The sequence below is a fragment of the Rhinolophus hipposideros genome (assembly GCF_964194185.1).
Source record: "Rhinolophus hipposideros genome assembly, chromosome: 16".
NCBI classification, from domain to species: domain Eukaryota; kingdom Metazoa; phylum Chordata; class Mammalia; order Chiroptera; family Rhinolophidae; genus Rhinolophus; species Rhinolophus hipposideros.
Window position 1 is genome coordinate 36,746,259 of NC_138062.1, and position 13,153 is coordinate 36,759,411.

The window sequence follows — 13,153 nt, forward strand, 5'->3', positions numbered from 1 at the left end:
CCCAACTTTTAATATTTCTACCTGAGGGAAGAACCCCTCAAAACATCTAACTCTGAAAGCCAATGAGAGTTTCTTCCACAAGACCCAAAAGACTATAGCAAACAAAGAAATTTGTTTCTTAACAAAGCCTGTTTCTTAACAGGCTTGCACTGAACTGGCCTAGCTATTCCCCCAGGGCTCAGCCAGAGACAGCAGACTAAAACACTTATCTCCCATTCCCTGAAAGAAGCCAATTTGCACACTTTAAAAACTGCTGTCTGGGGGTCAGTCTTCTAATTTAGAGTACATCTAGGGATAGAATGTAGTCCTCCCCAGACATCAGGAAGGCAGAAGACACCATCTCTGTATTCTCCTTCTGGCCCGCACCAGATGTGCAATGTAATAATGTAAATAAATATAAGGTATTTTGCATAAGCCTCATGGTAACCACAAAGCTAAAACCTATAATAGATAGACAAAAGAGAAAGAGAAAGAAATCTAAGCATTCAACAATTTCCTAAGCATAGAAAATTAGCAAATCACAAAGGAAGAGCCAAAGAGAAGAAAGGAACAAAGGAATTATAAAATCAGCTGGAAAAAAAATAACAAAATGATAATTATAAGTCTATGCCTGTCAATAACTATTTTAAATATAAATTGACTGATTTGTCTAATCAAAAGTCATAGAGTGGCTGAATGAATAATAACAAAAGACCCAACCATATGCTGTCTACAAGAGACTCACTTCAGCTTTAAGGACACACACAGACTAAAATTAAAATGATGCAAAAAGATATTCCATGCAAATAGAAACCAAAAGAAAGCAGGTGTAGCTATACTTATATCAGAAAAAATAGACTTTAAGTAAAAGAGAGAAAGAAGGTCATTATATAATATAAAGGTGAAAACCTGAAAGCTTTCTAAGATTAGGAATAAGACAAAGATGCCCATTCTTGCCACTTTCCCCCCCACTCTTGGTACTCTTATTCAAAATAGTACTGGAAGTCCAAGCCAAAGCAGTTAGGCAAAGGAAAGAAATAAAAGGCATCCAAATTGGGAAGAAAGAAATAAAACTATCTCTATTTGCAGATGACACATTATATGTAGAAAACCCTAAAAAATCCACCCCAAAACAGAATCAATCCATAAATTTAGTAAAGTTACAGGTACAAATCAACATATGAAAATCTGTTTCATTTCTATACACTAATAATGAACTATCAGAAAGAGAAAGTAAGAGAACAGTCCCATTACAATTGCATCAAATAGAGTAAAATATTGAGAAATAAATTTAATAAAGGTGATGAAAGACCTGTACACTGAAGACTATAAGAATTGATGAAATAAACTAAAGAAGAAACAAATAAATGGAAAGATAATCCATGCTTATGGATTGGAAAAATATTGTTAAAATGTCCATACTATCTACAGAGTCAATGCAATCCCTATCAAAATTCCAATGGCATTTTTTTTACAGAAATAGAACAAACAATCCTAAAATTTGTATGGAACCACAAAAGACCCTGCATAGCCAAATCAATAGTGAGAAAAAAGAATAAAGTTGGAGGTATCACCCTCCCTGATTTCAACCTGTATTACAAAATTGTAGTAATCAAAACAGTATGGTATTGGCACACAAACATTTGGAAGATTAAAACATTGGGAAAGCTCAATGTTATTGATTAGAATTAAATACTGAGAAAGTGGTGACAACTAAAATTGAGTTTATTATAGGCAAAGTTTAGGTATTAATTTCATGACAAACCAGAATCGTGGAAGGTTTGTCAGAAAGAATTCTCTTGTGAATACAACAATTTTCTTATTTGTCTTTGTAGATTAATAAATCATATTGATAAAAGTATAGTAAAAATGGGCCCATAGTGTGATTAAGTCAATTGGAAATGTATTTCTGGATAGAGCAAATAAGTTGTATTTGTGTTCTTCCTTCTATCTCCTCTTTTCTTTCATTCCCTTTCTATTTCCTCATTCACTCATTAAACATTATGAACTAAATATTTTATGCTTGGGACATACAGACAACTATGACACATTCCTGTTTTAAGGTAATTGATCTAGAGGAGAAGTATGACAAGGAAAATCACAGCCACAGTACATGTTATGAGTGCTTTGATAGAGAGAAACCTGGGTAGAGGAAGACTATATGACCTAGACTTAGGAGAGTTAGGAAGGGCTTCATCTAAGAAATATCTTGAAAGGTAAGTAGGGGATAGAGAGGTAACTACGAGTATGCAAGGATGGAAGACGAAAAACAATTCCAGACACAGCAACAGGAAACAGTGCACGGAGACATAAAACAAACAAACAAACAAAACCAAAACACAGTAGCCTGGTATTTCTGATTTTGTTATATTTTCTCTTTGATTTATAATCTAGACCATTCAGAAAACTAAAAAATTATCTGCACAGAGTTTTTATATTCATTAAAATGAATTGTCATAAGTTTTCAATTAAAAGAGGTTTTAATTGTAAGATATAAACTAAAATTATGCCATTCAAGAATGGGATGATGGTCAAAATAATCAACATACACTTAAAAATATTGTCTCGTTCATGAAATATCATCTTGGAATATTTCCAACTTGATTCATGGGATGTTTCTTTCCTTTTTGGGCAGGAAACCAAGGCTGAAATAATTACTAGAGAGAATAAGAAGAGATTATTTGCCAAGGAAGAACAAAAAGAAGAGAACAAATGGAATGTTCTGTCATTTTCTATTGAGGAGGAAATGAAAGAGAATTTAAACTCTGGAATAAAGAACCTGGAAGGTTTTTTGAAATCATGTAAAAGTAACTCAGTGAAACTTAGAGTTGAAATGGTAGGGTTAACTGCCTGCTTGAAAGCATGGAAGGAACATTGCAGAAGCCAAGGAAAAGGTATGTGACTGTTTTTTATTTTGATGAATAGGAGAATTAATTTAAAAAATGGTTCACGGTGTGAGGGATGTAAAAATAAAATAAAATAAAAGTCAAAAAAAAATGGAATGATGATAGCTGTCACTTATTATTATTATTAACTGGAGAAACCTTAGATGCATTATCAGATTTTATCCTTACAAAATTCCTCTAAGTATTTTTACCTCTATTTTATCAATGAGCAATAAAATCTCAGCGAGAGTGCCAGTAGCAAATATTCAGCACATTCATAAACAAATTCAAATGAAATCACAATCAAAGAGAGGTTTTTTTTTTTTAAAAAAAAAAACAAAAAACAAAAAAAAAACTACTTACAAAGTTGTAGGAATGGTTAAGGGAACCAGCAAAGATGGTGAGGCACCCAAGGAGAATCTGTCATTCCTCTTTGAGATCTGAAGTGTAAACATTTTCTTTCTGGCTAAAACTGATACCATGTTTGTCAGCATGGTGAGTTCTTCCAAATATTACTGTGGCTTCTATGCACCCGACTTTATAATTTCTGCAATGAAAAGTAGAAAAGAAGAGACAGGGAGAGGAAGATAGTGGAGAAGTAAGACTGGATAGAGATACGTAAATTGATAGCTGGTGATAATGATCACGTGCCATACTTCCAAACTGACCTTTCAAACAAACCGAATTGATGTCAGTCTTGAGCATCTCCACATTTGAATCCATTTAACACATGGTAACCAGGTTCTTTTTTATCCCACTCTCATTCTGCTAACTTCGGTCTGCTCTCATAGTCAGTCTTTCACTGTGGATTCTATTACAGCGAGAAGCATTAACTTGGCTGACTGTATTTCTCCCCAACCAAGATGTTGTATCAGAATTTGAAGTTGGCTGTTACTAAGAGAGATCAAAATTAACAGTGGCTTACCCACCTGGAGAGTAAGAATTCTGTATTAATTTTTTTTTTTTGTAGCCTCAGTGTTCAGTATGTGTTTGGTAGTAGTTGGTAAATAAATAAAGTATAGGTTGACTAGAAGACAGGTGGCATCAAAACCAGCCCTAACTCGCTAAGTATGGAAAGATTATCAGTGAGGAGAAATAAAAAGGATATATATCTGACTATAAAGAAATGGAGAGGAATTAGCAAAGTCTTTCTTTATCTGGCAGTTGTAATAGGCTGCTTGATTTGAGAGGCTCCGGTGATTGCACCAAATACTTACGTATGGTCAACAGTAGAACTCAATAAGTGTTGCTAAGTTTTTAACCAGATATTTAAAGTCACCTGAATATTTTTCTTTGAACTGAGTAGAGAAGACATGAAAATAATAGGTGGAGAAAGGATTTGTTTTTCCCCAGAACATATACAAACTTGAGCTTTAATTATCTTATCTCTATCAACTACAAGATTTTTCCTTTTCTCCAACATTTATACAGCAACTTCTCAGTTATCCATGGAGATGATGAAGTGTGGAGAGTTGCACTTTAATTTTATTTTATTTAGTACTTTGTATTCCACAACCTCCATTAATGTTAAGTAAGACAGTCATTTTAATGAGGTCTGATTGATAGCCTGAATGGCTAATCTTGGATAATGAAACATTTATTATTATTGGTGGTCTTTATAACAATTTTATTGTATTCTTTGCCAAGGTGAAACTACAAAAGATTTAAGTATAGCTGTTCAAATGATGAAAAGGATCCACTCCTTGATGGAAAAATACCCAGAACTTTTACAAGAGGCAGATCGGCGACTCATAGCCAGATGCCTTAAATATTTAGGATTTGACAAGTTGGCAAATTCTTTATATCCAACCGAGGTAACGTTCTTATTATAGCTCTATTTTAATAGAGTAATTATTAGGTATGCATAACGTGTCTTCCAAGTACAGCCATCTCTTCCAGATTTTCTTTACCTGAAAATATTTACACGGAGTTCATAATCATTAGTAATTCAGCTGCCCAAATTTAAAGTAATCTAGAATTAGGAAGCTTGTATAAAATCTTGCCTGGACAAACATTAGATGCCACGTAATCTCTGCAGATCCTGAAACAAATCCTGTGTTTAATTCTAGCAAAAAAATAAAACACTATATTGTTATTGTGAATTGTCTTTAAATATATAGATTGTAGCTACAAATAGCATGATGGATATTTGAAAATTTTGATGTCTGCTAATTTACTCATAGTTCAGATAATGATTCGGTGGTAAAGGACTTGTTCCATAACCACTACAAAATGTAAAGCCTGGTAAAATGATTTTCTCGTAAAAACTGCTCAGTAATAAATATTTTAATTATTTAAATGATGTTATAATTTAATATCACTTTCAAAATGGACTTTTAAAATAATTTAGGTGGCAGCAGATGACAACGTAAAGAAGAGAAAGAGAAAATATTCAATTGGCATTGGGCCAGCTCGGTTTCAACTACAATACATGGGTCATTTTTTGATACGAGATGAGAGAAAAGATCCAGATCCCAGAGTGCAGGATTTTATTCCTGACACATGGCAGGTAATCATTGAATGAAACAAACATTTTTATATTTTATTATTAAATGTGATCTCAGCATCTTCTCATTATTGTGGCTCTATATATTTGTCATGAAGTGCTTAATATTGAGTCATATTACTTAAAATTATTTTGCCATTAGGAATGTAAAATGTGAGCCCTTTTCCCAGCTTAAAGAAAGTGAAATTCTCTTTTCATTCATTTTTCATAAACAGACCAGTTCCTTGGAGGTACTCTGATGATTTCACATGCATATTTTGAATTTCTCTGTCATCTAGTTGTATCGTTATGGATCAGCCTCCCAAATTCCCTGTGTCAGTAGGATTTCATATGTAAATATATAATTGTTCACAGAAAAATTTGGGTATCTTAAATTGTATAGACAATTATTTAAATATTTATGTGCCTCATCTATCACCATAGTATCTATTCTTCTATAAATAAATGTAAAATTAATATTTATGGGTATAAAATTTGGAATAAAATGGTGAGTGTCTGCAGACTGAACCATGAACATGTACCCACAAAAATGCAATTGAACGCTTTTCCACATACCTCCCATCCTACAGGCTTATGATTCTTTGACTAGTCATTATTTTGATGAATAAAAGGATAGGCTGAAGGGATGAAGATCCCACATGCCTTCTGAAGTAGGTACCTGGCATTATTCTATATAGGAATTAGAAGGCAAGTAGTAAAATAATGAACACTGATTTTTTTTTTTTCTATTCAGCCACTTTTTCACCATTGGAAAAATGCATATTGGCTACTTTTTAGAACTTAATTTCTCAAAGCCATTCAGCACTTAATCAATGACAAATAATTTTAAAAAAATCTTCCCAATAACAAGATATTTTATTCACACTCACTTTCCATTCTTCACACACAAACCCACCTCCAGGTACTCAAGAGCCTAACAGTTCTCTCTTCTGAGAGAATATCATGACTTCTTCAGATTTTCCTGTGCCTCTCTTCAAGTGTTTTCAACTCCCAAGCATTCCATTTGAGGTTCAGAAAATTATACTAAAAGTGCGTTAATATCTGTGTGTTGGTAATGTGTCGTTCCCATTACTGACACAAAGCGTGCTCTCAACCCGGCAGCGTGAGCTCCTCGATGTTGTGGATAATAATGAGTCCGCTGTGATTGTTGCCCCAACATCCTCAGGCAAAACCTATGCTTCCTACTACTGCATGGAGAAAGTGCTGAAGGAGAGCAATGAAGGCGTCGTTGTGTATGTGGCTCCAACAAAGGTAGCACTCAAGTAACTTTCATTTCCTTTCATGCTTGAACCTCCTTTTTTAAAATAATACATGTAGGCATGTAGTGAATCTATGTCATTATTTGTTTTTCAGTTTTATTGAGATCTAATTGACATATAACATTGTATTATTTAAGGTGTACAACCATAATGATTCAATATATGAATATGTTGTGAAATGATTACCACAAAAAGTTTAATTAACATCCATCACCTCAAATAATTATTATTTTTTTCTTGTGATGAGAACTGTTATGATCTTACTCCCTTGGCACCTTTCAAATATGCAATACAGTATTGTTAACGACAGCCCCCAGGCTGTACATGACATCCCTATAACTTATTTATCTTACATGTGAAAGTTTGTTCCTTTTAACAGTTTTATGCTCCCCCCCCCATGCCTTTGATAACCACCAGTCTCTTCTCTGTTTTAAAGAGTTTTAATTTATTTTTTTAACCTGAAGTTTCTCTTTTTAGTTTCAGAGGCCCAAATAATAGTTTCCTTAGAATTATTGTGAGGAAAAAGTCTGGTCTTGTGGTCTTGTCATTCAACATTGTGCATGAATTGTGAGAAGTACCCACACTTTGCTGGACAATGTTGAGTCACTTAAGAGCCTAATATTGCCACTGCAGAGTTTATGGATATATCTAATCTGCTATTGGACCTTAGTGACTGCTCTATTTCTTAAGCCAGGTTGTTTTGCCATAATTCTTTTATGCCTAGAAATGTATAATGTTGAACTTAAAAACAGAAAATATGATTTTTGTCATTTTGGAGAAAGTTTGATTTGCAGGAAATATAAGTTTGCATATCCTCATTCGCAACTCATTGTTTTTAATGTGATTACAATTGAGAAAGACAAATTTAGTTGGGATAACTTTAATTCTACACATTAATATGAGTTCAGATTCCATTTTATTTTTAGGAAAATGTGTAGTGTGGAGTGACTTGTGGTCAGCCTCCACACCAGATTGACTAATATGATTACTTGAAATTAGCACTTTATTATTTATTGTAGCTTTTTTTGTTTTTCATGGTTATGAAAGCAATGTGTGCTCACTGTCAGTTAGCAAAATATATCAAGAAAAATTAAGCTTACTAGAAGTGGAATTGGTAAGTCAACACAATACATATTGTTAAATCACTCTTCTATATGGTTAAGTCCATTTTTATTCCTACTGGCAGTAGATAGCAGTGTACATTTTCTAATCTTTTCCGATGTTCTTATTATCATTTCGAAAGTTTTTGCCATACTAATAGCTGGAAAGCTTTACCTTATTTAAATTTACATTTTTGTTATTACTAATGATTTGGGCATCTATATGTATGGTTTGGGGGCATTGATATTTCTTTATACATGAACCACTTGTGGATGCATTTGCCCATTTTTCTTTTTCTTTGAGGAAAGGGAATGTCTTTTTATTATCAGAACCTTGTATAATTAGTATAATATTAGTATAATATAATTAGTATAATTATATTAGTATAATATAAATTATAACGAATATATCTGTATTTGTCATTTTGCGGTCATACTAATTTGTCATATATTGTGGTCATACTAATGAAAATATATATTTAATATCTTTGTATAAACAGATCTATCAGTATTTTCGTTTAGCTTTTCCATGTGTGCTCAAATATATAAAGATATATGAAAATATTCACTTTTAGTATCTTTATGCTTATGTTTTAAAATTTACATTTTAACCTATATAAATTATTTTTTTTGGGGGGGGCAAAAATGTGAAATAGAGTTTTATAGGTTTTTACATATTCAGATTTCACTGGCCAGGCTACCTGCTTGATCCAGAGCATGGTTCTACCTGTTGGCATCTATATTCAAACCTAAGATGTCTGGGGGGAAGTCCTCAGATATAAGAACCAGAAAGCTACCTTGACTGTTCCTTACTTGACCTTTCTTTTATAGCAGACTCACACCTATCTTACTTTAGGTTGAGGTTTATCAATGAGGTTCACATACTTCATCAAGGATCTAAAAGAGAGCATGTGAGTGTATTTAGAGAAGATGAATATAAGAAAAGGGTTATTAAGCTTTCAGCATTCATAGCAGGACATTTTTTTTAATACAATTCCTGTTATTCTCTGAAGTTTTACCTGTATTTTATTATGTGATTAACAAATCTCTTTCTTTGTCAACCAGGCCCTTGTTAATCAAGTGGCAGCAACTGTTTACAATCGTTATACCAAAAATATGCCAAGTGGTGAAACTCTATGTGGTGTTTTTACAAGGGATTATCGTCATGATGCCCTAAACTGTCAGGTAGGATATACTAATTCATGCATTTATTATCAAATTATATAGTAGTACTTATATGACTTTTTCACTAGAAAGTCAACATCTTCACAAGGCCTCATGGAAATAATTTTCTTGAATTTACAAAAGATGAAATGGCTTTAGAGAAAAGTTAATATTGTTATATTCAAAGAGTGAGAAATAGAACTAATCTTTTTTTTTAGGATACTTAGATTTTGATTTCAGATTTCATTGCATCATCTTGGTTTGTAACTTGATTCAGAATAATCTGAAGAACCCAATGTTATAAAAATATTAACAAACATTAATTACCTACTCAGAATTACTTTTTATTGATAAGTAGGATTCCCTTACTTTTCTTGATGAGTAGGATACTCATTGTAATTTTAAAAATGTCGTATTATGAATAGAAAACTGAGTAAATCATACACAGTTTTTCTCATTATTGAACTCATAGATGAACAATTAGGGATACTGTGGATGCCTGATCATGGCATTGTACACCAGAAGCTAAACATTAATGAATGCCAACTATAATTTTATATATATAATGTGATGGCTCGGTGTGAGGTCGGAGGGATAGTGGATGGGGGGAGGGGGGTTCACAGTGTGAGGGATATAAATGATGGACGTCTAAGTATTACCTTGTCTTGTACACCTGAAACTAATAAAATAAATAAATAAATAAATAAAACAATTAAGACTAAACAAAAAGTGAAAACATGATTGTAGAACATTGTATGGTAGACATGGAGATGTGCTGCCTGATTTGGGAGTGTGGACAAGACAAATGCCAGCTGTCAATCCTCCCAGTTCTGCCTCCACAGTACGTATCCTGTGACTGAGCTAGACAGGGGTGTTTATACATTTCGGCTTCATATGGAATTGCTCTGATAGCCAATATGTACTCCAGAAGTTTGAGCCACGTTGGCCAAGGCTTCATCAGGTCTGTTTTGAAGTTTAGCTTCTCTCTCTGCCCTACCGTGCTTCACCTACTTCCATTGTTGTTGATTCTTTATAAACGTTTTTCAACCTAAGTTGTATTTCAGGGTCACATTTTGAAGAAATAAACCTATGACAATTAACTCTATTTTTTATTACTTTGAATGTTCATAAATAAGAATTTAAATTTCAAATCTGGTATTTTACCATTTTGACCTGTAAAATAAATTGCAATGTCATAAAGTTCCAACTAATATATCACAATTTTAATGAAACATTATCAAAAGCAGTATTATATCCTACTTATCAGCTGGTGCTTTTAGGAGTTATAACTCTATATTCTTACAACTATGTCTGCACATGTTTGTTTATACAATATTATTATTGCATAAATGTTTGTTTATACAATATTATTATTTTTAGGTACTTGTTACAGTGCCTGCCTGCCTTGAAATTCTGCTGTTAGCTCCTCATCGCCAAGCATGGGTGAAAAGGATCAGATATGTTATATTTGATGAGGTAGGTTTGGTATTATATATCTGGGTTGATTTATTGGGTACCTAAGCACTATAATGAACATTTTTGGTGCTTGAGAACACCTATCACTTTGTATGGTGTTCAGGTTGGGAGCCCTTCCTTCTGAATGGTTTTCCCAGTGAATCATACTGGTCTTTTGGCTCCACATTCCTGTTGCGACTCAAAAGGGTATATCAGTGTATCTGTGGAGCTCTGTATGGGAGAAGAACCTGTCATTGGTACCTACTGTTTCAGAGGAGCAGAAATAACCACTATGACATACGTTTTCCTGGACAGATGTCAAGCAACGGATTTTGGGCTATAATGATGGTGTCACTTATATAAGTTATTTTATCAGTCATGGTCCCAACTGCATACAAGTGGCACACTAAAATACAATTCAAGAAGAGTATTTCCCAAAGGTGTGCATGAGGGAAACTATAAAGGTTAGTGCAGTAATTCAGAACTAGTAGCTTAGCCTTAGGCTTAAAGGGACAAGGCAAAGAAGCAGTTACTGAGACTTAAAAGGAGATTCTGAGTGAGTTGGCCATGTTGTGAGGAACAGTTTCCTTACATGAAGGACATAGCTAGCCCAAGCTAACCTCTCAGGAAGGGAGCCAATAATAAAGAGCTCACTCTTATTCTCCTCCCTTCTTCTCATCTCTTGCCAAGGTGGTCCATTTGTCAAATACAATGGAACCAGAGAACATTGGAGTACTTTTGAAGTAGTCTCTGTTGGTTGGTTTCCCTTGGCAGAGAGAACAGGGTAGAAAACAATGGAAATTTGTAGGGACAAATAGGAAATATTTAGAAAAATATTTTTAGTGGCATTGTTAGGTATATTTATTCAAAGAAACTTAAAACAAAATGATATATTCTTTTGCTCCAAAGATTTTTTCAGTTTAAAGGGGGAAAAGATGATATCTATATTTAGTTTAACTTTTACTGTTGTAAACGTGGGGCTACCATGCAGGCTGTGCTTTTCATTTGTTTGATACTAATTTTTGGCTAATCTGTATATATTGCATCTTGAGGGCCTTGAATACTTCTGTTTAAAAAAAAAAATCCAGCAATTTAGTCTTGGCAGTCTAGAACCTGGAATTGTATTCTAACCTCAAAACCCTGAAATGATATGAAATTTTTGTATAAGGGTAAAGCAGAAAGGTTTTGAAGGCCAATGTCTATTCTGGTGGGGCCAGGGAAAAGTGCTATCTAGTACAAAGCATAAAGTGAATATTCAGCAGAGTGGTATGTTATCTGACCAAAACAAAGCCACATGGGCAGTGGAAAATTTTTAAAAATTATCTGTCTCTGATAGTAAGTACTTTCCAGTTGATCTCAGTGTCATAATTTAATATGGCTATAGAAGACCCTATTTGAGAATCTAGTTTAATTTCATTTATTTGGTCAAAAGACATTCATTCATTTATTCAGCAAGTATTTAAGGAATGTCTCCACAGTGCCAGGGCTCTGTTAGTACCAGGAATGCCCAGGTCTAAGGTCACAGAGTCATCGAAAAAAGAGAATTAAACAATTAAGCATACAAATGACTACGCCAGCCCACACTCCTACATGTTGTGAAGAGAAAGAGCAGGCTGTCGTGACTGTGACAATGGCTGGAAGATGGTAGGACAGCTCCAAAACAGGCCATCAGAAACGTTTTTCTGAGTGACGTTAAGCTGAACTTACAGGTGGAAAAGAGGGGTGAGTGCATTTTAAGCAGAGGGAAAAATGTATGTGAAATCTCTAGAGTAGGATATCTCTGTTCCAGGAATAAAGAAAAGGCTAGTATGTCTGGAGCAAAGTGGGAGCAAGATGAGAAAGCATGGTTTGAGATGAAGCTCAAGAGGCCAGCAGGGGCCAAATTATTCCAGGCAGTATATACCTCGTTAAGGAGTTTATATTTTGTTCCACATGTAATGGTAAGATATTGAAGAACTTGAATTATGGACATGGCCTAATCTATCTTTTAGACCCATCATTTGGGCTATGATGTGAAGAATGTAGGGGGAGGGAAGGGTAGCTAGGAGAATAGTCAGGAGGATATTGTAGTAGTGCAGCTGACATGGTGGGCAGAAGGCATAGAGATCAATGCATTGAGTACCAAGAAAGTTTTGAAAGTAAGATAAAGAGGAATTATTGATGGATTGGTTATGAGGATTAGGTAAAACTTAGGTGTGAAGATTTTCTAATGAATGTGAATATTTATATGCATTTAGCATGGTTGATTAAAGTTAACAAAGCTATGTATGACAATTTAGCCTTCCATGTCATATTTTCATGTGCTATATTTAAAATAACTTTTTAATGGAGACATTTTTGTCTTTCATAGGTCCATTGTCTTGGTGGAGAAATTGGAGCAGAAATTTGGGAACATCTCCTTGTGATGATCCGATGTCCCTTTCTGGCTCTTTCTGCTACAATAAGCAACCCTGAACATCTCACTGAGTAGGCATTAGGTTATCTATTTTGAACATTTGAATGTCATACTTTCTATATGATTTCTGAAGAGTTTCATAACTTTCTAGTGAATTTATTAACTTATATGTGGATATTTAAGGAACAGAGACTCTATAGCACCCCCCGGACAGGTGTTGGGCAAGGCCACACTTTGTAAAGGAAAACCAAGGACTCTCCCAGCCAAATCTACATTTCCCCGAGCTCTCAAAAACTGTTCACCAGAAATGATCGATTTATGTTCCTTTCCCTTTGTCCTTTACCAATAAGTAAAAATAAAATGGAATAATGACACACTCTCCCCTGGACCTTGAGATCTCTTATATTGTC

General features: G+C 34.1%; 1 protein-coding gene across 1 annotated transcript in view; it reads left to right on the forward strand.

Moving 5' to 3' along the window:
• LOC308509198 (putative ATP-dependent RNA helicase DDX60) overlaps positions 1-13,153 on the forward strand; it is an 83,895-nt gene that overhangs the window by 26,593 nt on the left and 44,149 nt on the right. Inside the window, exons 15-21 of the mRNA XM_081076951.1 lie at positions 2,615-2,873; positions 4,512-4,678; positions 5,215-5,373; positions 6,472-6,621; positions 8,795-8,914; positions 10,274-10,369; positions 12,699-12,814. Of these exons, the coding sequence (XP_080933077.1) occupies positions 2,615-2,873; positions 4,512-4,678; positions 5,215-5,373; positions 6,472-6,621; positions 8,795-8,914; positions 10,274-10,369; positions 12,699-12,814 (1,067 nt within the window). The remainder of the gene's footprint in view (positions 1-2,614; positions 2,874-4,511; positions 4,679-5,214; positions 5,374-6,471; positions 6,622-8,794; positions 8,915-10,273; positions 10,370-12,698; positions 12,815-13,153) is intronic.